Source organism: Oncorhynchus masou, chromosome 1, assembly GCF_036934945.1.
Source record: "Oncorhynchus masou masou isolate Uvic2021 chromosome 1, UVic_Omas_1.1, whole genome shotgun sequence".
Taxonomy (NCBI): Eukaryota; Metazoa; Chordata; class Actinopteri; order Salmoniformes; family Salmonidae; genus Oncorhynchus; species Oncorhynchus masou.
The window spans coordinates 54,580,489-54,605,267 of NC_088212.1; the positions used below are offsets into that span (position 1 = coordinate 54,580,489).

At 42.3% G+C, this 24,779-nt stretch overlaps 1 protein-coding gene across 1 annotated transcript in view; it reads right to left on the reverse strand.

Annotated features, from left to right (window-relative positions):
• The window catches only part of LOC135546406 (sodium- and chloride-dependent glycine transporter 2-like), a 63,855-nt gene that overhangs the window by 17,253 nt on the left and 21,823 nt on the right, over positions 1-24,779 (reverse strand). The window contains exons 12-14 of the mRNA XM_064974808.1: positions 10,359-10,490; positions 8,630-8,729; positions 6,239-6,339 (exon numbers count right to left, since the gene is read on the reverse strand). Coding sequence (XP_064830880.1) covers positions 6,239-6,339; positions 8,630-8,729; positions 10,359-10,490 — 333 coding nt within the window. The remainder of the gene's footprint in view (positions 1-6,238; positions 6,340-8,629; positions 8,730-10,358; positions 10,491-24,779) is intronic.

Genomic DNA, 24,779 nt, shown 5'->3' on the forward strand with positions numbered 1-24,779 from the left:
CGTCGGTAGAGGATGCCTGGTTGTGTTTTAAAAGGAAATTGCTCGCATTCTTAAATAAGCATGCCCCATTCCAAAAATGTAGAACTAAGAACAGATATAGCCCATGGTTCACCACAGACTGCCCTTGACCAGCACAAAAACATTATGTGGTGTTCTGCATTAGCAGACTTTCAGGGAAGTCAGGAACCAATATACTCAGTCAGTAAGGAAAGCTAAGGCTAGCTTTTTCAACCAGAAATTTGCATCCTGTAGCACTAAATCCAAAAGGTTATACGACACTAATGTCCATGGAGAATAAGACCACCTCCTCCCAACTCCCCACTGCACTGAGGCTCAGAAACACTGCCACCACCGATAAATCTACGATAATCGATTATTTCAATAATCACTTTTCTATGGCAGGCCATGCTTATCACCTAGCTACCCCTACCCTGGTAAACAGCTCAGCAACCCCCTGCAGCAAATTGCCCAAGACCCCCCCCGCTTTGCCTTCACGCAAATACAGACAGCTGATGTTCTGAAAGAGCTGCAAAATCTGGATCCCTACAAATCAGCAGGGCTAGACAATCTGGACCCTCTCTTTCTAAAACTATCAGCCGAAATTGTTGCAACCCCTATTACTAGTCTGTTCAATCTCTTTCGTATGGTCTGAGATCCCCAAAGATTGGAAAGCTGCCGCTGTCATCCCTTTCTTTAAGGGGGAGACACTCTAGACCCAAACTGTTGTAGACCTATATCCATCCTGCCCTGCCTCTCTAAAATCTTTGGCAGCCAAGTTAACAAACAGATCACCGACTATTTTGAATCCCACCCTACCTTCTCCACTATGCAATCTGGTTTCCGAGCTGGTCATGCTTCCTCATAACCGCCATCAATAAAAGACAGTACTGTGCAGCCGTCTTCATCGACCTGGCCAAGGCTTTCGACTCTGTCAATCACCGCATTCTTATCGGCAGACTCAATAGCCTTGGTTTCTCAAACGACTGCCTCGCCTGGTTCACCAACTACTTCTCAGATAGAGTTCAGTGTGTCAAATCGGAGGGCCTGTTGTCCGGCATCTGGCAGTCTCTATGGGGGTGCCACAGGGTTCAATTCTCGGGCCGACTCTTTTCTCTGTATATATCAATGATGTTGCTCTTGCTGCTGGTGATTCTCTAATCCACCTCTACGCAGACGACCCAATTCTGTATACATCTGGCCCTTCTTTGGACACTGTGTTAACAAACCTCCAAACGAGCTTCAATGCCATACAACACTCCTTCCGTGGCCTCCAACTGCTTTTAAATGCTATTAAAACTAAATGCATGCTCGTCAAACGATTGCTGACTGCACCCACCCCCCGACAAGCTTCACTACCCTGGACGTTTCCGACTTATAATATGTGGACAACTACAAATACCGAGGTGTCTGGTTAGACTGTAAACTCTCCTTCCAGACTCACATTAATAAGCCTCTCCAATCCAAAATTAAATCTAGAATCGGCTTCCTATTTCACAACAAAGCCTCCTTCATTCATGCTGCCCAACATACCCTCGTAAAACTGACTATCCTACCAATCCTTGACTTCGGCGATGTAATTTACAAAATAGCCTCCAACACTACTCAGCAAACTGGATGTAGTCTATCACAGTGCCATCCGTTTTTTCACCAAAGCCCCATGTACTACCCACCACTGCGACCTGTGTGCTCTCGTTGGCTGGCCCTCGCTACATATTCGTCGCCAAACCCGCAGGTCGTCTATAAACCTTTGCTAGGTAAAGCCCCACCTTATCTCAGCTCATTGGTCACCATAGCAACACCCACCCATAGCACGCACTCCAGCAGGCATATGTTACTGGTCATCCCCAAAGCCAACACTTTCTTTGGCCATCTTTCCTTCAAGTTTCTGCTGCCAATGACTGGAACTAATTGCAAAAATTACTGAAGCTTGTGTCTTCTATTTCCCTCTCTAACTTTAAGCACCCGCTGTCAGGGCAGCTTACTGATCACTGTACCCTTACACATCTGTAAATAGAACACCCAACTAACTCAGCCCCATATTGTTATTCATCCTTTTGCACCCCAGTATCTCTACTTGCACATCATCATCTGCACATCCATCACCTCAGTGTTAATGCTAAATTGTAATTATTTCACATCTATGGCCTATTTATTGCATTACTCCCTACTCTTCTACATTTACACACACTGTACATTGATTTTTCTATTGTGTTATTGACTGTACGTTTGTTTATGTGTAACTCTGTGTTGTTGTTTTGTTGCACTGCCTTTCTATATCTTGGCCAGGTCGCAGTTGTAAATGAGAACTTGTTCTCAACTGGCCTACCTGGCTAAATAAAGGTTAAATTAAAATAAATACATTTTAAAAAGATTGAACTCTTTGGCTTGAATGGCAAGCGTCACATCTGGAGGAAACCTGGAACCGTTGTAAGGACTTCTAGAAGAGGTGGGTGGAGGAGTCAGGCGCAGAGAGCAGGGTAGCGGATAAGTGGAGATAAATGTATTCCCAAAACAACAGAGTGGCGGTCAACGCCACACACACGGGCGAAAAAAGACCCAGTCCAAAACCAACAGGACGAAACGGTTCGGGAAAATAAAATCCACAAAATAACACACACCAAATACAGAAAAACAAGCCCGCACAAAAGCCGGCGGGCCTATTGGGTTTAAATAGCCCAAAACTAAAACATAAACAAGAAACAGGTGCAACTAATCAGACAAAACTAAATGAAACAGAAAAGGGGATCGGTAGCAGCTAGTAGGCCGGCGACAACGACCGCCGCCCGAACAGGAAGAGGCACCATCTTCGGCAGGATTCGTGACAACCATCCCTACGGTGAAGCATGGTGGTGACAGCATCATGCTGTGGGGATGTTTTTCAGCGGCAGGGACTGGGAGACTAATCCAGATTGAGGGAAAGACGAACGGAGCAAAGTACAAAAAGATCCTTGATGAAAACCTGCTCCAGAGCGATCAGGACCTCAGAATGCAGCGAAGGTTCACCTTCCAACAGGAAAACGACCCTAAGCACACAGCCAAGACAACGCAGGAGTGGCTTCAGGACAAGTCTCTGAATGTCCTTGAGTGGCCTAGACTTAATGATGGTGTTAGAGTCGTGCCTCGCCATGTGGTCATGAGTGAACAGGGAATACAGGAGGGGACTAAGCACAAACCCTGAGGGGCCCACGTGTTGAGGATCAGCGTGGCGGATGTGTTGTTACCTACCCTTACCAGCTGGGGGCCACCCGTCAGGAAGTCCAGGATCCAGTTGCAGAAGGAGGTTTTTAGTCCTTAGCTTATTGACGAGCTTTGTGGGCACTATAGGTGTTGAACGCTGAGCTGTAGTCAACGAATAGCATTCTCACGTAGGTGTTCTTTTTGTCCAGGTGGGAAAGGCAGTGTGGAGTGCAATAGAGATGGCATCATCTGTTGATCTGTTAGCGCGGTATGCAAATTGAAGTGGGTCTAGGGCTTCTGGGATAATGGTGTTGATGTGAGCCATGACCAGCCTTTCAAAGCACTCCATGGCTACAGATGTGAGTGCTATGGGTCGGTAGTCATTTAGGAAGGTTGCTTTAGTGTTCTTAGGCACAGGGACTATGGTGGTCTGCTTAAAACATGTTGGTATTACAGACTCGGACAGGGAGAGGTTGAAAATGTCATGGAAGACACTTGCCAGTTGGTCAGCGCATGCTCACAGTACACGTCCTGGTAATCCGTCTGGCCATGCGGCCTTGTGAACTAATCTGTCTCACGACGGTCTAATCCCAGCTCACATTACCGATTAGTGGGTGAACAATCCAATGCTTGGTGAATTCTGTTTCACAGTGATAGGAAGAGTCGACATCGAAGGATCAAAAAGCGATGCCGCTATGAACGCTTTACCTATTTAAAGGTCTTACTCATATCGGCTGCAGAGAGCGAATCAATTGCATTGATTCATTCCTCTAATACAATCGAATCTCTTCAAACTAAAAGGTATCGTTTGTGCATTTAGATACGTAACGAATCGCCTTAAAAGGCAAGGATGCCCATCCCTAGATATTATTCAATTCAAAGTAGTTTCTTCAAACTACAGGAGATGGAGGCGGTATATTATATATTGTTTTCTTGGTGTTAGATCGTTATTTTTGTGTTGCGTTAGAGTCATTTATTTAAATTTGCCTTGCTAACTTCAATGGCAAGTAGCTAGCTAGCTACCAGAGTGCAGTTTTCTCTGCTGGAATTGCTAATGACAATGTAGTGATTTTTTGTCGACACATCAGATTCAAGCTCTGCATATTCAAACTGCGCAACACAACGAACGAGAAGGTAAGAAAAAACAGGGATGTTCTCAATTAGCTTATCGATAGTACTGCATTTTTGGGCATGCAATAGTTGGCTTTTACTTAGGGGCACGATGAGAGGGAAAGTTCCGGTAAAAAGGGCAACTACAGGGAGTTTGCAGAGGTAATTGCACATTACAATGCTTTATTTGCTGAGCATATTGAAGTTTCTACTGTCTTCTCTGGGATGTCAAAATCAATTCTGAATGAGCTTCCATCGCATCATCCATTAAAAGTGAGATTACAACTCACGCTCAGGTGTGCTTTCCACTTTCCTCTGGTATTTATTTAGCAAATGTGATAGCACATCTTAACTCCCGATAGACGCAAGCAAAAACTCTTTACATATAGCCTAAGCTACACCTAAACATTTGTGATTTGACATGCTGTATGGGATGAAAAACTAGTCAATTTTTAAGTAGGCTAATAAAAAAAGCAAGTGCATACAGCCTATGCTCCTTGTCTCTCTGGTCAGGGTAAACAAATTGGTAATGTTATGTTATAGTCCATTTTTTGTGTCAGGAGAAAATGTGAATGTGATCAATTTTGGTTTATAATCCAACGGGCTCGCTAGGGTGCCGAGACCTTTTCAATACAACAGTATTAGCTAGAATTAATTAATTATCACAATAGCGATGACACAGGCTGTGAGTACATTTTTAATTGGGCCTACATGATGCAAACAAGCATAAAGCAAGCTCAGCCCTGTGAGTTCTATTGTCCATCAGCTGTCTCTGTGTAGAGGAAACCCCATCGTTTAGTCTAGTCTAAAAATAATTCATATGAACAAGTGCAGGTTTCCTGCAGTTTGACAGGGTTTTAATCCTCCCCAGGGCCAGGAGTTTTTACAGTTTTTCAAAACCTTAACAGTGATTCATCACTGTCTTACCCTATAGGGTCAGGAGTTTTACCTGGTTAGATCACCAGATAAGGAAAAACTCCGGCCCCCTGTTTTTTTTTGGCCTCATTCAATCTCTGCTGTGATCCCATCCCAACACTGTGTAAGTAGACCTCATGTTTGGGTAAATACCATAGTAGACCAGCAACTAACACAATTGTATTATTACACATATACTGTACATCAATAATTGAACTGCTTGCTTAAATGTGTCGTGTTATTGTGTATTTCTTCCCTGTCAAATCCTGTCCTGCCCTCAGTGGAAGAGTTGAGCTCTTCTCCAATATGCATACATGATCAGCCTGTTCTGTACTGAAGTCTCTGAACACTTCAACCTCTGTCCTGCACTGAAGTCAAGCCTCTGAACATCTCAACTCATGCCTCATACCCTCATTCAATCACTGCTGTGGTCCCTTCCCAACACTGTGTAAGTAGCCCTCATTTCCATTCCCCATAATATTTTACTGTACATGTTTTTATTAAACGTTTTAGGTTAAAATAATTTGTCTTTGACAATTTTTCAAACACGCTTTGTCATCTCCCTTCCTTCTACCCTTTTCAAGTCACCAGCCTCCATTGCATCGGTTATGTCACAGTTATGACAACATTATGTAGGCTATATGAGTGCTGCATTTCAAATAGCACAAACAACCTGTGTTATAACGGTGAAAAGTGAGGAAAACAATTTCCGTTTCAGTCGGGGAAAACAATTTTTGCTTTCTTCCCTTTCTTGGTAAACACTCGCTGCTGCAAATCGATGTTGGCCCCTAAATTTGAAAAGGCTGCAGTGAAAGGGGAAACACATTGTGTGTGTGTGTGTGTGTGTGTGTGTGTGTGTGTGTGTGTGTGTGTGTGTGTGTGTGTGTGTGTGTGTGTGTGTGTGTGTGTGTGTGTGTGTGTGTGTGTGTGTGTGTGTGTGTGCGCATGCATCTGTGTCTCTATGTGAGTGAGTGTGCATGCTAGCGTGCCTGTGAATATCTAAACCCCATTCCGTATATTTCCGACACACACGTACAGTCAGAATGGTAGGAGTCACAAAGGCCCAGCAGATTCTCCAGAAGCGGTTTGGTTGGAAGCCAATCATCATTTCAATGTCCTCGCAGAACCTCTGCAGGCCTAGGAAGAGGGGAATAAAGACAGAAAGAGGGAGAGTCAGTCAAATCGACTGCTCAGGTGAGGGGAGTAGAGACAACCTGACAGAAAAAAACATCCATCCAAAATGGAACCCTATTCCCTATCTGTATACGCTTCTGGTCAAAAGTAATGCACTATGTAGGGAATAGGGTACCATTTGGGACGCAGTCAGAGAGTGAACCAGATTCACCCAGAGCTACAGACAAGAGAGCTCCACACTGGCCCCCTACAAGGCACATCCATTCCCATGGAGAACCCAGGGCATTTATTATCCTTCAAAAAAATGTGGCATGACGATTGTCACAATTGTTGCCAGCATATTGACTGACAAATTTAGCAAGAGATGAGTCACAAGCCACACAATAATTTCACTGGAACCACCTCTGCTGATGCTGTGACGATTTGGAGTACAGTATTTTCCATATACTCACAGGTCTACTTCAGACCTGGAAACGGAAAAAAAAACGCCTTTTTAGGCGAGCTGCTGGCTAGCGGAGTAGAGCACTTGAGGAAAGGAGAGCCGCACACTCTAGGAGCACAGATGCAATAATTGAATAACCTAATAACCTAATAAACAACGTTTCAACAGCAAGCTGTCTTCATCAGGGTATAATGACAAACACTGCGGGTCACTAGTTTATCAAGTGTCAAAGAACACACACAGGTGTCTGTAATCATGGCCGGGTGTGGCCTGTTATCAATGGTTAATTCTCAGATATGAGAAGAACATACAAAAGCATGAACGGATAGCATATAATAATAGATACAATTTGGCTACATAGGCCTACAAAAGAAAATCACAATAATCACAAAAACGGCTTCAGATCAAAGTCTACGTTGAGACCGAAGCAAGAAAGGGTCTTTAATTAAAGATCCAGGCAGCCTCTCATTTTAACAATAAATTGTTGAGGTCACCCCCTCTCCTAGGGAGGGTGACATGTTCGATGCCGATATAATGTAGTGACGAAATCAATTGGTTCGCTTCCAAAAAGTGGGCCACAAATGGGTAAGTCATGTTTTTGCACCTAATGGTGCTACGATGCTCCGAGATTCGTACTTTTAATTTACGCTTTGCTTCACCCACATAATTTTTACCACAGGGACAAATTATAAGATAGATAACTGCCTTAGTGGAGCATGTGGTAACACCTTTGATTGGGATCGGTTTCCCTGTTTGGGGGTGTTTGAAGGATCTACATTTGTAAGTGCCATTGTATTGAGCGCAGCCATTACACTTGTAGTTTCCATCCGGTAGAGGTGCAAATAGATGTTGTACAGGGATATTTGGGGGTGGTAAATCAGAGTTTACCAATTGACCTGATCATTGGTCCATTAGAATGGTAACACAGACATCTAGTGGTCAGAATGAGAAGTGCTCAAGCCCGCTGTCGGAGAGGGATAAAGTTGCCCCTAGACACTGATCTAAGGTCTGTTTGATGTTTTTAATCACAACAGTTAGGACAAGGATGTAAGGATTAAGCTGAACCTAGATCTGTGCTTAAGGGCAAACTAGGTACCTGGTCTGGAGCCTCTTATAGCCCATTTATACAGACAAAACCTGTTTTTTTTTTAAATGGATTTTTGATAAAAACACGGTATATTTTCAACACAAAGAAAAAACAGATCAAGACCTACTCATTATCTTGTTTTTTCATAGACCATGTAACCAAAAAACAGGTAACAGATCTATGAGACTAGAGAGGTGTTCATTTGCAGGTAAATACATTAAAACTTTAATTGTTTAACACCTCCCTGATTTGATTTAAAAACAGCCACCATGGTTTAACAACCTAAGCACCACAGACTAGAAGTCCTGTTTCATACTGTACTTGTGCTTTCTGTGTTTATGTTGTTTAGCCAAGACAATGTTGAATGGCTATGAGGCTTTTCTGATTCTGACTTGATAAAGTGAGATAAGAGTAGGATGAATTTGCCCCCTGAGACAATGATCTGAATGCAGTTTTGCATTCTTTTTCATAATGTTTATAATAATATTAATAATTGTATACGCCATTTAGCAGATGCTTTTATCCAAAGCGGCTTAGTCATGAGTGCATCAATTTTTCGTATGGGTGGCCCCAGCAGGAATCAAATCTACAGCACTTGGCGTTGCAAGCGCCATGCTATACCGACTGAGCCACACAGGACCACAGTTAGGATTTAGGGAGGGTAAGCTGATCCTAGATCTGCGCCCGAAGAGCAACTTCGGAGCTATCAGAGAGTATAGTCAGGTAAACAAAAGGTCAAAAGTAACTTTTATTCTACTACTCACCATAGAAGTAGGAGATTCCGATCAGCTCACAGATGGCAATGATTACCAGAGAGTAAGAGGCAGCGTATGTGTCCACCAACTGGAGCATGTACATCCCATTCTGTTAAATACACAGGAACACAAAAATCGTACACACACACACACACACACACACACACACACACACACACACACACACACACACACACACACACACACACACACACACACACACACACACACACACACACACAACGTAAACCAGTGATGCATAGCCAGTGTCATCACTGGCTTACAACTGAAATGCCACCCTATTCCCTACAAAATGGCACCCAGGTAAAAAATAGTGCACTATATAGGGAACAGGGTGCTATTTGGGACCCATGTTTTCAGTACACTCTTGTTGTGATGTGTGTTTTTTCCTATATTTTTATTTTTAATCCCAGCCCCGTCCACGTAGGAGGCCTTTTGGTAGGCCACATTGTAAATAAGAATTTGTTCTTGCTTAGTTAAAAAAATCAAATAAAAATACAATGTGTGTGTGTGTGTGTGTGTGTGTGTGTGTGTGGCTGCACATACAGTGCCTAATGAAAGTCTACACACCCCTTGCAGTTTTTTCCTTCAACTGCACTAATATTAAATTAGATGTTTTTTCCAACTTATTTTGCGACACAACCTGCTCCACATTTTCTATAATTCTCACAATTATAGACAATCTTCTCAATTAATAAAAAAAAAAAACATGTCTTGATTGAGTATGTCTTCACACACCCTTGGTGGTATCAGCTTTGGCAGCATTAACAACTGTGAATAATTTTGAATAAGATTGCACCAACTCTTAGGGCAACATATATCAGAAATCTCAGAATTGCTCAAAGTCAATACATTTGTTTGGGAATCATTGATGGACAGCAATATTCAAACTTTGTTGCCAAAGGTGCCTCCATCAAGTATTAACTCTGGGGTGTGAAGACATACGCAATCAATACATCTTCATTTTATGCGTGCGTGTGCCCGCATACGTGAATGCTCGTGTGTGTGTGTGCTAGCATGTACAGTGGGGAGAACAAGTATTTGATACACTGCCGATTTTGCAGGTTTCCCTACTTACAAAGCATGCAGAGGTCTGTAATTTTAATCATAAGTACACTTCAACTGTGAGAGACGGAATCTAAAACAAAAATCCAAAAAAATCACATTGTATGATTTTTAAGTAATTAATTAGCATTTTACTGCATGACATAAGTATTTGATTCATCAGAAAAGCAGAACTTAATATTGGTACAGAAACCTTTGTTTGCAATTACAGAGATCATACGTTTCCTGGTTTGCACACACTGCAGCAGGGATTGTGGCCCACTCCTCCATACAGACCTTCTCCAGATCCTTCAGGTTTTGGGGCTGTCGCAGGAGGGATTCTTAAAGAAAAACTAAAAGGTCTGTGAGAGCCGGAATTCTTACTGGTAGGTAGGTGATCAAATACTTATGTCATGCAATAAAATGCTAATTAATTACTTAAAAATCATACAATGTGATTTTCTGGATTTTTATTTTAGATTCCGTCTCTCACAGTTGAAGTGTACCTATGACAAAAATTACAGAACTCTACATGCTTTGTAAGTAGGAAAACCTCCAAAATTGGCAGTGTATCAAATACTTTTTCTCCCCACTGTATGTACGTGTGTGTGTAATTCCCGCATGTCTGCGTTTGTGTGTGTGAGTGTTTGTTTGTGTGCGTGGTGCTCTGTACCTCTGTGACCATAGGGAATCCCAGGAAGAAGAAACAGGCACAACAGATGAGTGTGAAGAGAGGCTTGTTCTTTCTCAGGTACTGGGGGAACTCATCTGACACCGACGTCACTATGGTCTCAATGGTGGCAAACTGTGACAAAGGAGAAGAGCGAGGCAAGAGAGGAGAGGAGGGAGAGAGGAAAGAGGGAACAGAGGAGAGATAAGAGAAAAGAGGGGAGACAGCAGCAAGAGGGAGGACAGGATGAGGAAAGAAAAAAAGGGAGAGGGCAGAGGGGAGATAGGGGAAAGAGAAATGTGAGAGAGGGCCGATAAGAGAGGAAAGTCAAGGAAGAGAGGCGAGACAACAGTGGAAGTCAATGACAGTGAGGGAGAGAGAGTCATTACAATCACACATGAGATACAGTATCTATGGACAAAGGGAGCCGAGAGGAGAAAGATAACAGAGATTGAGAAATAACAACTGTTTAAAAGAGACACCAATGAGACAAGAGTGGGAGCAGAAGAAAGCGACAAGACGGGCCAAGAGGCCAGAGGGCAAGTGCAGAGAAAAGAAAGGATGAATACACAGATCAAGCAGAGAGAGAGAGAGAGAGAACGTGTGAGTGAGAGAGAGAGAGCACGTGTGAGAGAGATAGAGAGCATGTGTGAGAGAGAGAGAGAGAGAGAGAGAGAGAGAGAGAGAGAGAGAGAGAGAGAGAGAGCACGTGTGTGAGAGAGAGAGAGTGTGAGAGAGAATTTGAGAGAGAGAGAGCACGTGTGAGAGAGAATTTGAGAGAGAGAGAGAGCACGTGTGTGAGAGAGAGCACGTGTGAGAGAGAATTTGAGAGAGAGAGAGCACGTGTGAGAGAGAATTTGAGAGAGAGAGAGAATGAGAGTGGGAGAGAGAGAGAAGCCCAATGGGACTGAGTTATCTGCCACTTCACTGCTTCTCGACATCCTCATGAGCACCCCCTCAAAATTTTCATCAATACAGTATCCCCAGCCACTTACCGCCAAGCGCTGACACACACGCACGTACACACACACACCATTGACGTCACTAGAGCCCCGAACGATTTTCTATCAGCCCGGAGTCTTTTGCCCCGCTGGGATGGTATAAAAACAAACTAGGCGACATGAGCCCTGGCCTGGCCTGGCCTGGCCTGCCCTGACTTTTTAGTACTGCTAAAACCAGCAATTATGTGTACAGTGGCACTTTAGGAGGCGGAGTAATGTGGTTTTCCAAAGTAATTTTTGATTAGTCCAAAGAAATCGCCTGTGCGACTGTTCATTCTCCGAGGGAGCACAAATATGAGAAGGGGAACTGAAAGTAAACTTTGTTAGCTTGCTACTTGTCACGCCCTGACCTTAGAGATCTTTTTTATGTCTCTATTTGGTTTGGTCAGGGTGTGATTTGGGGTGGTTATTCTGTGTTATATTATTTGTATTTCTATGTTTTGGCCGGGTAGGGTTCTCAATCAGGGACAGCTGTCTATCGTTGTCTCTGATTGAAAACCATACTTAGGTAGCCCTTTCCCACCTGTCTTTGTGGGAAGTTGACTTCGTTTATGGCACGTAGCCTTTAGCTTCACGGTTTGTTTTGTAGTATTTGTTGTTTTGTTCAGCGTCTTTTCTAAAATAAAGGAATATGTACACTCACCCCGCTGCACCTTGGTCCTCTTCCTTCAACAGCCGTGACACTACTACTATAGCACATTTTGTTAGCCCAAGACTAAGCTATTCAGAGTTATTGACCTCACAGTAAGCCAGATTCGAGTAACTTACATTTCAACATGTAGACTCAAAAGCTGCACTGACCGATAATGTCAAGCTACTTAACTAATGTTTGGGACTACCCAGTCTAGCTAGTAGTACTGCTAACATTAGCTACCTAGCACATTTTACGAGCAGGGATTTGATTACAGTACAGTAGCTAACGGGACACTGAATCCAACAGCTGGAGCTTTGTACACCACCTGACAATTACTGTCCAAATATGCAAAATAATGCTAATAAAGCTAGCTAACTTAAGGGAAACACGACGTCAGCTCAATTAGCTGCTGTAGCTTTCTGCTGAAAAAACAAAGCTGGATAGCTGAGTATTTTTTTCCCTCCAATTTATAGAAGATGGACATACGGAATTTCTTCTTCAGAAAGAGGGCGAGAGATGTAGCTCAGCAAACACAGATGGTTATGGTATTTGCAGGAGTAAGTTAACCTCTTGTAGCTAGGGGGTACTATTTTTATGTTTGGAAAAATAATGTTCCCAAATTAAATGGCCTATTTCTCAGGACCAGATGCTAGAATATGCATATAATTGACATATTGGGATAGAAAACACTCTAAAGTTTCCAAAACTGTCAAAATATTATCTGTGAGTATAACAGAACTGATATTGCAGGCGAAACCCTGAGGAAAATCCAATCAGGAAGTGCCTCTTATTTTGAAACCCTTCTGTTCCTTTGTATGCATATCCTCCATTTAAAGGGATATCAAAAGCGATTCACTTTTCTCTGGATTCCCTAAGGTGTCAACAGTCTTTAGACATAGTTTCAGGCTTTTATTTTGAAAAATGAACGTGAAAGATCACATTGCGTAAGTGGATAGGTGGGGGCTCTCAGAGTGAGTTTTTGCGCTACAGAGTAAAGCCGCCAATGTTCCTCCCGCTGTTATTGAAAAACCTACACACTCGGTTGATATACACTAATCAAAAAAATAAAGAGAACACTAACAGAACACATCCTAGATTTGAATGAATTAAATATTCTTATTAAATACTTTTTTTACATAGTTGAATGTGCTGACAACAAACTCACACAAAAATTATCAATGGAAATCAAATTTATCAACCCATGGAGGTCTGGATTTGGAGTCACACTCAAAATTAAAGTGGAAAACCACACTACAGGCTGATCCAACTTTGATGTAATGTCATTAAATCAAGTCAAAATGAGGCTCAGTAGTGTGTGTGTGGCCTCCACGTGCCTGTATGACCTCCCTACAACGCCTGGGCATGCTCCTGATGAGGTGGCGGATGGTCTCCTGAGGGATCTCCTCCCATACCTGGACTAAAGCATCCGCCAACTCCTGGACAGTCTGTGGTGCAACGTGGAGTTGGTGGATGGAGCGAGACATGATGTCCCAGATGTGCTCAATTGGATTCAGGTCTGGGGAACGGGCGGGCCAGTCCATAGCATCAATGCCTTCCTCTTGCAGTAACTGCTGACACACTCCAGCCACATGAGGTCTAGCATTGTCTTGCATTAGGAGGAACCCAGGGCTAACCGCACCAGTATATGGTCTCACAAGGGGTCTGAGGAGCTTATCTCGGTACCTAATGGCAGTCAGGCTACCTCTGGCGAGCACATGGAGGGCTGTGCGGCCCCCCCAAAGAAATGCCACCCCACACCATGACTGACCCACCGCCAAACCGGTCATGCTGGAGGATGTTGCAGGCAGCAGAACGTTCTCCACGGCGTCTCCAGACTCACGTGCTCAATGTGAGCCTGCTTTCATCTGTGAAGAGCACAGGGCGCCAGTGGCGAATTTGCCAATCTTGGTGTTCTCTGGCAAATGCCAAACGTCCTGCACGGTGTTGGGCTGTAAGCACAACCCCCACCTGTGGACGTCGGGCCCTCATCCCACCCTCATGGAGTCTGTTTCTGACCGTTTGAGCAGACACATGCACATTTGTAGCCTGCTGGAGGTCATTTTGCAGGGCTCTGGCAGTGCTCCTCCTGCTCCTCCTTGCACAAAGGCGGAGTTAGCGGTCCTGCTGCTGGGTTGTTGCCCTCCTACGGCCTCCTCCACGTCTCCTGATGTACTGGCCTGTCTCCTGGTAGCGCCTCTATGCTCTGGACACTACGCTGACAGACACAGCAAACCTTCTTGCCACAGCTCAGCTTGATGTGCCATCCTGGATGAGCTGCACTACCTGAGCCACTTGTGTGGGTTGTAGACTCTGTCTCATGCTACCACTAGAGTGAAAGCACCGCCAGCATTCAAAAGTGACCAAAACATCAGCCAGGAAGCATAGGAACTGAACTACCTGAGGAATGATTTATAAAAAACGTTTGACATGTTTCTGTGGACATTATGAAGACTCTTTGGAATTTCCGTCTGCGTTGTCGTGACCGCTCTTTCCTGTGGATTTCTGAACATAACGCGACAAACAAATGTTGGTATTTTGGGTATAAAAATAATCTTTATGGAACAAAAGGAACATTTGTTGTATAACTGGGAGTCTCGTGAGTGAAAACATATGAAGATCATCAAAGGTAAACGGTTAATTTTGATTGCTTTTCTGATTTTTGTGACCAAGCTTCCTGATGCTAAGTGTATATAATGCTATGCTAGGCAATCGATAAACTTACACAAACGCTTGGATTGATTTAGCTGTAAAGCTTAATTTCAAAATCTGAGACAACGGGTGGATTAACAAAAGGCTAAGTTGTGTTTTGCAATATTGCACTTGTGATTTTATGAATATAAATATTTTTTTAGTAATATTATTTGACTGTTGTGCTATGCTATTCAGCGGTTGCTTACGAAAATGATCCCGCGACAGGGATGGGTAGCGTCAATTTAATTTATTTTGTGTGTGTGTGTGTAATTATAATACAATTATTTCGAAATCAACTTTAGCAACATACAGTAGGGAGAACAAGTTTTTGATACACTGACGATTTTGCAGGTTTTCCGACTTACAAAGCATGTAGAGGTCTGTAATTGTTATCATAGGTACACTTCAACTGTGAGAGACGGAATCTAAAATAAAAATCCAGAAAATTACATTGTTTGATTCTTAAGTAATTAATTTGCATTTTATTGCATGACATAAGTATTTGATACATCAGAAAAGCAGAACTTAATATTTGGTACAGAAACCTTTGTTTGCAATTACAGAGATCATACGTTTCCTGTAACAATTTCAATAAAATGTTTATGTCACTATGACAACTTGTAAATTCGCTCTGGCTATCTACTCTGACTTCAGAGCACTCTCGTCTGAGTGTTGCAGAGCGCAGAATAACTGATGAATTTACGAACGCTCAACACCCATTGAATATGGCCAGTGTCAGTAAATGTTAGCAAAATATATTTTTTGTGTTAAATTGTTGCCAGCAGCACAGTTGCAATGCTCTGGATAACAAAAAAACAGCCTAACCAGCTCTGCTAGGGTGAATAAAATGGTCAGAGTGAGCTGCTCTCTGCATTGTGTCTTGAAGTAGCTAGCAAGCTAGCCAACGTTAGCCAGTTAGCTTGGGTAACTGCTGTTGTTTAGTCAGAATGCCCGGATCAACCCTACTTTCGGCCAGATCGTCCAGTGTGCACTCTGAATGCTCCGAGAGCAAAACGCTCTGAATTTACAAACGGCCAATCTGACAATACTCCTGAACAACTGAAGATGATTTTTAAAGAATTGATCGGGTTACTACTTGAAACCAACAAACGCCCCATAATATCTGGCCCTCTGCACTCACTAAATCGCTGCATTGAACGGTTCAGCAAACTTTTAGCCCTCCATAACTGTCTACGAGACTATTGCAGCTCTGTGTGTGTAATATTTACTGACAATTTTGAAACCTTCTAGAAACAAAGCTGGTATTATAAGGATGGGATCCACCCAAATCTTGTGGGTTCCTGGATCCACTCACAGCATTGTAAGGCTGCGTTGAGACAATGACTTATCAATGACCCAAGCCCAACTTCTTTAATTCCTACCATTGTGTCGCTGAGTTGTCATTATGCTTCAGCAAATGTACATTATCCCAGCGACGTTAGAAGACAATGTATGTAACCAAATGTATATCCCTCTTACTGCCCTGAATGCCTATGCTGACCCTACAGCTATTGTACGCAGTAAACATATGCCTATGAACCACAGTTATACAGTTAGCACTGAGGTGGTGTGCCCTAGCAGGAAGTCCACTGTGTGCAGCTCACCCTGCACTAACATAAAACACCTGAGCATGTCTACCCCTGCTAAGTTTCCCAGTAAAGCAAGAAAAACAATCAAGCATTCCAGAAAAGTGTTAAAAATAGCCTACATTAACATATGTAAATTAAGAAACAAGGTTCATGAAATCAATCATTTGCTAGTGACCGATGACATTTATATTCTGACAATCTCTGAAACTCACTTAGATAATACCTTTGATACAGTGGTAGCAATACATGGTTATAAGATACAGAAAATACAGAACTAACTAAAAGGTGGAGGTGTGGCTGTTTATATTCAGAACCACATTCCTGTAAAGCTTAGAGAGGATCTCATGTTAAAAACTGTTTAAGTAATATGGCTACAGGTTCATCTGCCTCACCTAAAGCTCATTCTGGTGGGAAGCTGTTACAGGCCACCAAGTGCTAACAGTCAATATGTCAAATGCTTGATAATGTATGTGCTATCAATAGAGAAGTATATTTTCTGGGTGATTTCAATATTGACTGGCTTTCATCAGGCTGCCCACTCCAGAGAAAACTTCAAACTGTAACCCTGTTCAGGTTGTCAATCAACCTGCCAGGGTAGCTACAAACAGCACAGGAATGAAATCATCAACATGTATTGATCACATCTTTACTAAGTCTGCAGAAATTTGTTTGAAAGCAGGAAAACCAAAGTTCCAAAGGCTGGGCCTAATATACTGTATAAGAGGTCATACAATAAGTTTTGGAGTGATTCCAATGTTGTTGTAACGAATATTTGTTGGTCCGTGATGTGTCATGGGAAACGGAAGGGAAAGAGGGATACCTAGTCAGTTGTACAACTGAATGCATTCATTTAACCCAACACCTCTGAATCAGAGAGGCTATCACCGACATTCACGTCATCGGTGGCCGGGGAACAGTGGGTTAACTGCCTTGCTCAGGGGCAGAACGACAGATTTTTACCTTGTCAGCGTTCGGTTACGAGCCCAACGCTCCTCCCTGCTGCCCCATGAGGAGCAACCAGACGCTGCACTTGACACATTTCTGAAATTGCTTATCCCAGTTACCAATAAGCATGCACCCATTAAGAAAAGGACTGTAAAAACTGTTAAATCATTGTGGATTGATGAGGAATTAAAACAAATTATGGTTGAGAGGGCTAAGGCAAAAGAAAAGGGAAATAGGTCTGGCTGTACAACTGATTGGCAAACATACTGCAAATTGAGAAATAGTGACTAAACTGAATAAAAAGAAGAAGAAACTACACTATGAAACAAAGATAAATGACAAAGAATGATAGTAAAAAGCTTTGGAGAACCGTAAATGAGATTTTGGGCAAAAAGGCTAACTCCGCTCCATCATTCATTGAATCAGATGGCTCATTCCTCACAAAACTCACTGTTATTGCCAATTACTTTAATGATTTTTTTCCTTTGCAAGATTAGCAAATTTAGGCCTGACATGCCAGCAACAAACGCTGACACTACACAAGTATATCTGACCAAATTATGAAAGACAAGAATTGTAATTTTCAATTCCATAAAGTAAGCGTGGAAGAGGTGAAAATTATTGTTGACAAGCCTCTGGGGTCTGACAACTTGGATGGACAATTACTGAGGATAATAGCGGACGATATTGCCACTCCTATTTGTCATATCTTAAATTTAAGCCTACTAGAAAGTGTGTGCCCTCAGGCCTGGAGGGAAGCAAAAGATATTCCGCTATCTAAGGATAGTAAAGCCCCCTTTATTGGCTCAATAACCGACCAATCAGCCTGTTACCAACCCTTTGTAAACTTTTGAAAAAATTGTGTTTGACCAGATACAATGCTATTTTACAGTAAACAAATTGACAACCGACTTTCAGCACGCTTATAGGGAAGGACATTCAACAAGCACAGCACTTACACAAATGACTGATGATTGGCTGAGAAAATGTATGATAAAAAGAATAGTGGTGCTATTTTGTTCGACTTCAATTTGTTTGTGACATTATCGATCATAGTCTGCTGCTGGAAAAACATATGTGATATGGCTTTACACCCCATGCTATATTGTGGATAAATAGTTACCGGTATAACGGAACACAGAGGGTGATCTTTAATGGAAGCCTCAAACAAAATCCAGGTAGAATCAGGCCCCTTAGTTTTTTCAGTCTTTACTAACGACATGCCAGTCTATGTATGCGGATGACTCAACACTTTACACGTCAGCTACCACAGCAACTGAAATGACAGCAACACTTAACAAAGAGCTGCAGTTAGTTTCAGAATGGGTGGCAAGGAATAAGTTAGTCCTAAATATTTCAAAAACTAAAAGCACTGTATTTAGGACAAATCATTCATTAAACCTCAACCAAATCTTGTAATGGATAATGTGGTAATTGAGCAAGTTGAGGAGACTAAACTGCTTGGAGTAACCCTGGATTGTAAACTGTCATGGTCAAAACATATTGATACAACAGTAGCTAGTCTGTCTATAATAAATCGCTACTCTGCATTCTTAACAGTACTATCAACAAGGCAGATCCTACAGGCCTTAGCTTTGTCGCACCTGGACTACTGTTCAGTCGTGTGGTCAGGTACCACAAACAGGGACTCAGGGAAATTGCAATTGGCTCAGAACAGGGCAGCACGGCCCCCCTTGGATGTACACAGAAAGCTAACATTACTAATATGTCTTTCAATCTCTCTTAGCTCAAAGTGAAGGAGAGATTGGCTTCATCACTACTTGTATTTGTGAATGCACCGAACTGTTTGAACTACTGGCACACAGCTTGGACAACCATGCATACCCCACAGTCCCCAAGTCCTGAACAGACTATGGGAGGCGCACAGTACTAGATAGAGCCATGACAACATGGAACTGTATTCCACATCAAGTAACTCATGCAAGCAGTAAAATTAGATTTAAAAAACACATCAAAATACACATTATGGAACAGCGGGGACACATGCATACAAACACACAATAACATACGCACTATACACACACGTACACATGTATTTTGTATTGTAGATATGTGGTAGTAGAGTAGGGGCCTGAGGGCACAAACTTAATATGTTGTGAAATCTGTTGTGAATGCATTGTAATTTAAAAAAAAGGAATAACTTTTTTGATTTTGCTGGAGCCCAGGAAGAGTAGCTTCTGGGGATCCATAATTAATACGAATACTCCTCTGCAGCTCCACGGAGGCCAAACCGCTTATTTCCATGAACCCCTATGAGCTATGCTGTGTAAAAGAAAAATCACCACAATCACACACAAAAGTGAAAGCACATGTGCCACTGATCCCTCCAATGAGAGCGTTCATACCCCGCAGAGGCAGTTGTTGATGAGGTCAGAAGGGGAAGAAGAAAAGGGAGAAGGGGATCCACATCTCTTTCTTGCTCTATTCATCTCTCCGCTCCCCCTCTTGCATCTTTCTTCTCAGTCTCCCCTTTCCCACTCCCCTCTCTTTTTCTTCCGTCTCCACTCATCCTCTGTCTGTATTCCCCTCACCACTGGTACTCTTGTTCTCTCTCTATTTCCCTCTTCCATCTTTCTAATCTCTCCCTTCTCCCTTTCCCTTTCTCTCTCTCAAAACTGTCATATAGGGCTACATACAGTTGAAGTCAGAAGTTTACATGCACCTTAGCCAGATACAATTAAACTCTGTATTTTTTAAATTCCTGATATTTAATCCAGGTAAAAATGCACTGTCTTAGGTCAGTCAGGATCACCACTTTATTTAAAAAATGTGAAATGTCAGAATAATAGTAGAGAGAATGATTTATTTCAGCTTTTATTTCTTTCATCACATTCCTAGTGGGTCAGAAGTTTACATACACTCAAATTGTATTTAGTAGCAATGCCTTTAAATTCTTTAACTTGGGTCAAAAGTTTTTGGGTAGCCTTCCACAAGCTTCCCACAATAAGTTGGATGACTTTTGGCCCATTCAGAGCTGGTGTAAGTGAGTCAGGTTTGTAGGCCTCCTTGCTCGCACATGCTTTTTCAGGTCTGCCCACAAATTTTCTATGGGATTGAGGTCAGGGCGCTGAGATGGCCACTCCAATACCTTGACTTTGTTGTCCTTAAGCCATTTTGCCACAACTTTGGAAGTATGCTTGGGGTCATTGTCCATTTGGAAGACCCATTTTGCGACCAAGCTTTAACTTCCTGACTGATGTCTTGAGATGTTGCTTCAATATATCCACATAATTTTACTTCCTCATGATGCCATCTATTTTGTGACGTGTACCAGTCCCTCCTGCAGCAAAGCACCCCCACAACATGATGCTGCCACCCCCGTGCTTCACGGTTGGGATGGTGTTCTTCGGCTTGCAAACCTTCCCCTTTTTCCTCCAAACATAATGATGGTCATTATGGCCAAACAGTTCTATTTTTGTTTCATCAGACCAGGGGACATTTTTCCAAAAAGTATGATCCATGTGTAGTTGCAAACCGTAGTCTGGCTTTTTAATGGAGGTTTTGAAACAGTGGCTTCTTCCTTGCTGAGCGGCCTTTCAGGTTATGTCGACATAGGACTTGTTTTACTGTGGATATAGATACTTTTGTACCTGTTTCCTCCAGCATCTTCACAATGTTTCTAGGATTGATTTGCACTTTTCGCACCAAAGTACGTTCATCTCTAGAAGACAGAAAGTGTCTCCTTCCTCAGCGGTTTGACGGCTGCGTGGTGCCATGGTGTTTATACTTGAGTAGTATTGTTTGTACAGACGTAGTATCTTCAGGCATTTGGAAATTGCTCCCAAGGATGAACCAGACTTGTGGAGGTCTACATATTTTCTTCTGAGGTCTTGGCTGATTTCTTTTTAATTTTTCCATGATGTCAAGCAAAGAGGCACTGAGTTTGAAGTTAGGCCTTGAAATATATCCACAGGTACACCTCCAATTGACTTAAATTATGTCAATTAGTCTATCAGAAGCTTCTAAAGCCATGACATAATTTTCTGGAATTTTCAAAGTTGTTTAAAGACACAGTCAACCTAGTGTATGTAAACTTCTGACCTACTGGACTTGTGATACAGTGAATTATAAGTTAAATAATCTGTCTAAACAATTGTTGGAAAAATAACTTGTGTCATGCACAAAGTAGATGTCCTAACTGACTTGCCAAAACTATAGTTATCAAGAAATTTGTGGAGTGCTTGAGAAACAAGTCTTAATGACTCCAACCTAAGTGTGTGTAAACTTCTGACTTCAACTGTATGTGCCCCCTGTTCCCCATTATCCTTGTAGATTATTGTTCCATGTCCTGTGCTCTGTTGTATCAGCTTTCGTGTTACTGTGTTAGTGTGCACTTGTTTTTACGGGCCTCGTCCCATGTATTTATTAGAGGTTTACACCTCGCTCTTTGTTTTAGTTACAGCGTTGTGTTACGTCATGAACATGATGGGGACATCATGTTCCCAAAACAAACATGTGTACGTCCCCATCATGTTCATGACGTACTCTATTTTGGGTAGAGAAATGAAACCCCCTATTCGTATTCCTGAGCCTGCCTCCTATAATGATACAATGTGACAGAATAATCAACCTATCTAATGGAGACAGAAATATGTGGAGTGGTTGAAAAACTAGTTTTAATGACTCCAACCTAAGTGTACATAAACTTCCGACTTCAACTGTATATACAAATAATAATGGATTGGATTCATATGGCATTTAAATATAGCACATATATAAATTGTTTGTCACCAGTTCACAGCAAGTTTCACACTACAGAGCAGTTATGTCACCTCTTCCATCACCCATAACCAAAATGTATGAAACATGGAATCCCCTACCTAGGCAGTCCTCTACCTTGCTCTGTTGCCCCCAACCAAAAAAAAAAGTTTGGCTTCTATTGGTTTCAATTGACAATATTGGTGCCAGAGGGCCTGATGTTGCTTCGTGGCCTGCGTGGAAATCAAACTTGGGAGAAGACTGGCAAACACAACAACACACACATACGCGGACGGAATCACGTATTCCAGAAATTAAAATGGAATTCAACAATATAAAAAAACTATTTGAACTTAGGAGGAAATCAACTAAATGTATTGCTCCACAATGAAATAGGGTGCAGGCCAGGCAGCAGGCTGTTAGCCAGCCTGCCAGCTTAGTGGAGTCTGCCACTAGCACAGTCAGTGTTGTCAGCTCAGCTATCCCCATTGAGACCGTGTCTGCGCCTCGACCTAGGTTGGGCAAAACTTTATGTTTTTCCTCATAATCCTGGTCTATCGGACCACCATTTTATTACGTTTGCAATTGCCACAAATAATCTGCTCTAATCTGCTCTGACCCCAACCAAGGAGCATATAAATTCACAGACAACACAAAGATTCCTTGATGCCCTTCCAGACTCCCTCTGCCTATCCAAGGACGTCAGAGGACAAAAATCAGTTAATCACCTAACTGAGGAACTCAATTTAACTTTGCGCAATGCCCTAGATGCAATTGCACTCCTAAAAACTAAAAACATTTCTCATAAGAAACAAGCTCCCTGGTATACAGAAAATACCCGAGCTCTGAAGCAAGCTTCCAGAAAATTGGAACGGAAATGGCGTCACACCAAACTGGAAGTCTTCCGACTAGCTTGGAAAGACAGTACCGTGCAGAATTGAAGAGCCCTCACTGCTGCTCGATCACCCTATTTTTCCAACTTAATTGAGGAATATAAGAACAATCCTAAATTTATTTTTGATACATTGGGAGAAAGATGTACATATAGGGAGGAACATAATACTGTAACACAAGAGAAAGATACACTTAGAGTGCATTTGCCATTCTGGTAAATGCATTGTCTATTGTATAGGACAGGAGGCCAGAGTAAGGCCATAGGCGCCTAGGACAACTGGACACACTAAAGACAGAGGAGACACATAGTCTGCTGATCCTAGATAACACACATACAAAAGAACGCATTAAGCTAAGTGCAGGGCCAAAGCATAGGCCTATAGAATAGAGGAATGTATATTATTTTTAGGACAAAGCAAGGGTCTTGCCACCATTATAATCTGACGGAAAGCAGATATGGGCGTTATTGGGCGTGAACAAGCAGGAAGCCTGAACTAAAAAGATAATGGGGGCAGAAGAATTAGGGGAAGTATGTTTATCTGCATATGGGTTGGACCCATATACTATATGTGTATAAATACAGGAGCCGGGGCTCTGGGAAGCGGTGTGTGTTCCGCGGACCACTCCGCCTTGCTATACGTTGTATTAAAAGCCTATTTGATTTCACAAGTTCTTGTAAGCGTTATATTTGAACCGATTTTCCACGACATAACTGTCACAAAGCTAAGTAAAAAGCAGCATTCCCCAAGTGAGGATGGCTTTCACTTCAGCAGTAATAAATTCATGAACTTCTTTGAGGAAAATATCATGATTATTAGAAAGCAAATTACAGACTCCTTTTTAAATCTGCGTATTGCTTCAAAGCTCAGTTGTCCTGAGTCTGCACAACTCTGCCAGGACCTAGGATCAAGAGAGACACTCAAGTGTTTTAGTACGATATCTCTTGACACAATGATGAAAATAATCATGGCCTCTAAACCTTCAAGCTGCATACTGGACCCTATTCCAACTAAACTACTGAAAGAGCTGCTTCCTGTGCTTGGCCCTCCTGTGTTAAATGACTCTCTATCCAACGGATGTGTACCAAACTCACTAAAAGTGACAGTAATAAAGCCTCTCTTGAAAAAGCCAAACCTTGACCCAGAAAATATAAAAAACTATTAGCCTATATCGAATCTTCCATTCCTCTCAAAATTTTTAGAAAAGGATGTTTCGCAGCAACTCACTGCCTTCCTGAAGACAAACAATGTATACGAAATGCTTCAGTCTGGTTTTAGACCCCATCATAGCACTAAGACTGCACTTGTGAAGGTGGTAAATGACCTTTTAATGGCATCAGACCAAGGCTCTGCATCTGTCCTCGTGCTCCTAGATCTTAGTGCTGCTTTTGATACCATCGATCACCACATTCGTTTGGCGAGATTGGAAACCCAAATTGGTCTACACGGACAAGTTCTGGCCTGGTTTAGATCTTATCTAAAGATATCAGTTTGTCTCTGCGAATGGTTTGTCCTCTGACAAATCAACTGTAAATGTTGGTGTTCCTCAAGGTTCCATTTTAGGACCACTATTGTTTTCACTATATATTTTACCTCCTGGGGATGTCATTCGAAAACATAATGTTAACTTTCACTGCTATGCGGATGACACACAGCTGTACATTTCAATGAAACATGGTGAAGCCCCAAAATTGCCCTCGCTAGAAGTCTGTATTTCAGACATAAGGAAGTGGATGGCTGCAAACGTTCTACTTTTAAACTCGGATAAAACAGTGATGCTTGTTCTAAGTCCAAAGAAACAAAGAGATCTTCTGTTGAATCTGACAATTAATCTTAATGGTTGTACAGTCGTCTCAAATAAAACTGTGAAGGACCTCGGCGTTACTCTGGACCCTGATCTCTCTTTGACGAACACATCAAGACTGTTTCAAGGACAGTTTTTTTCCATCTAC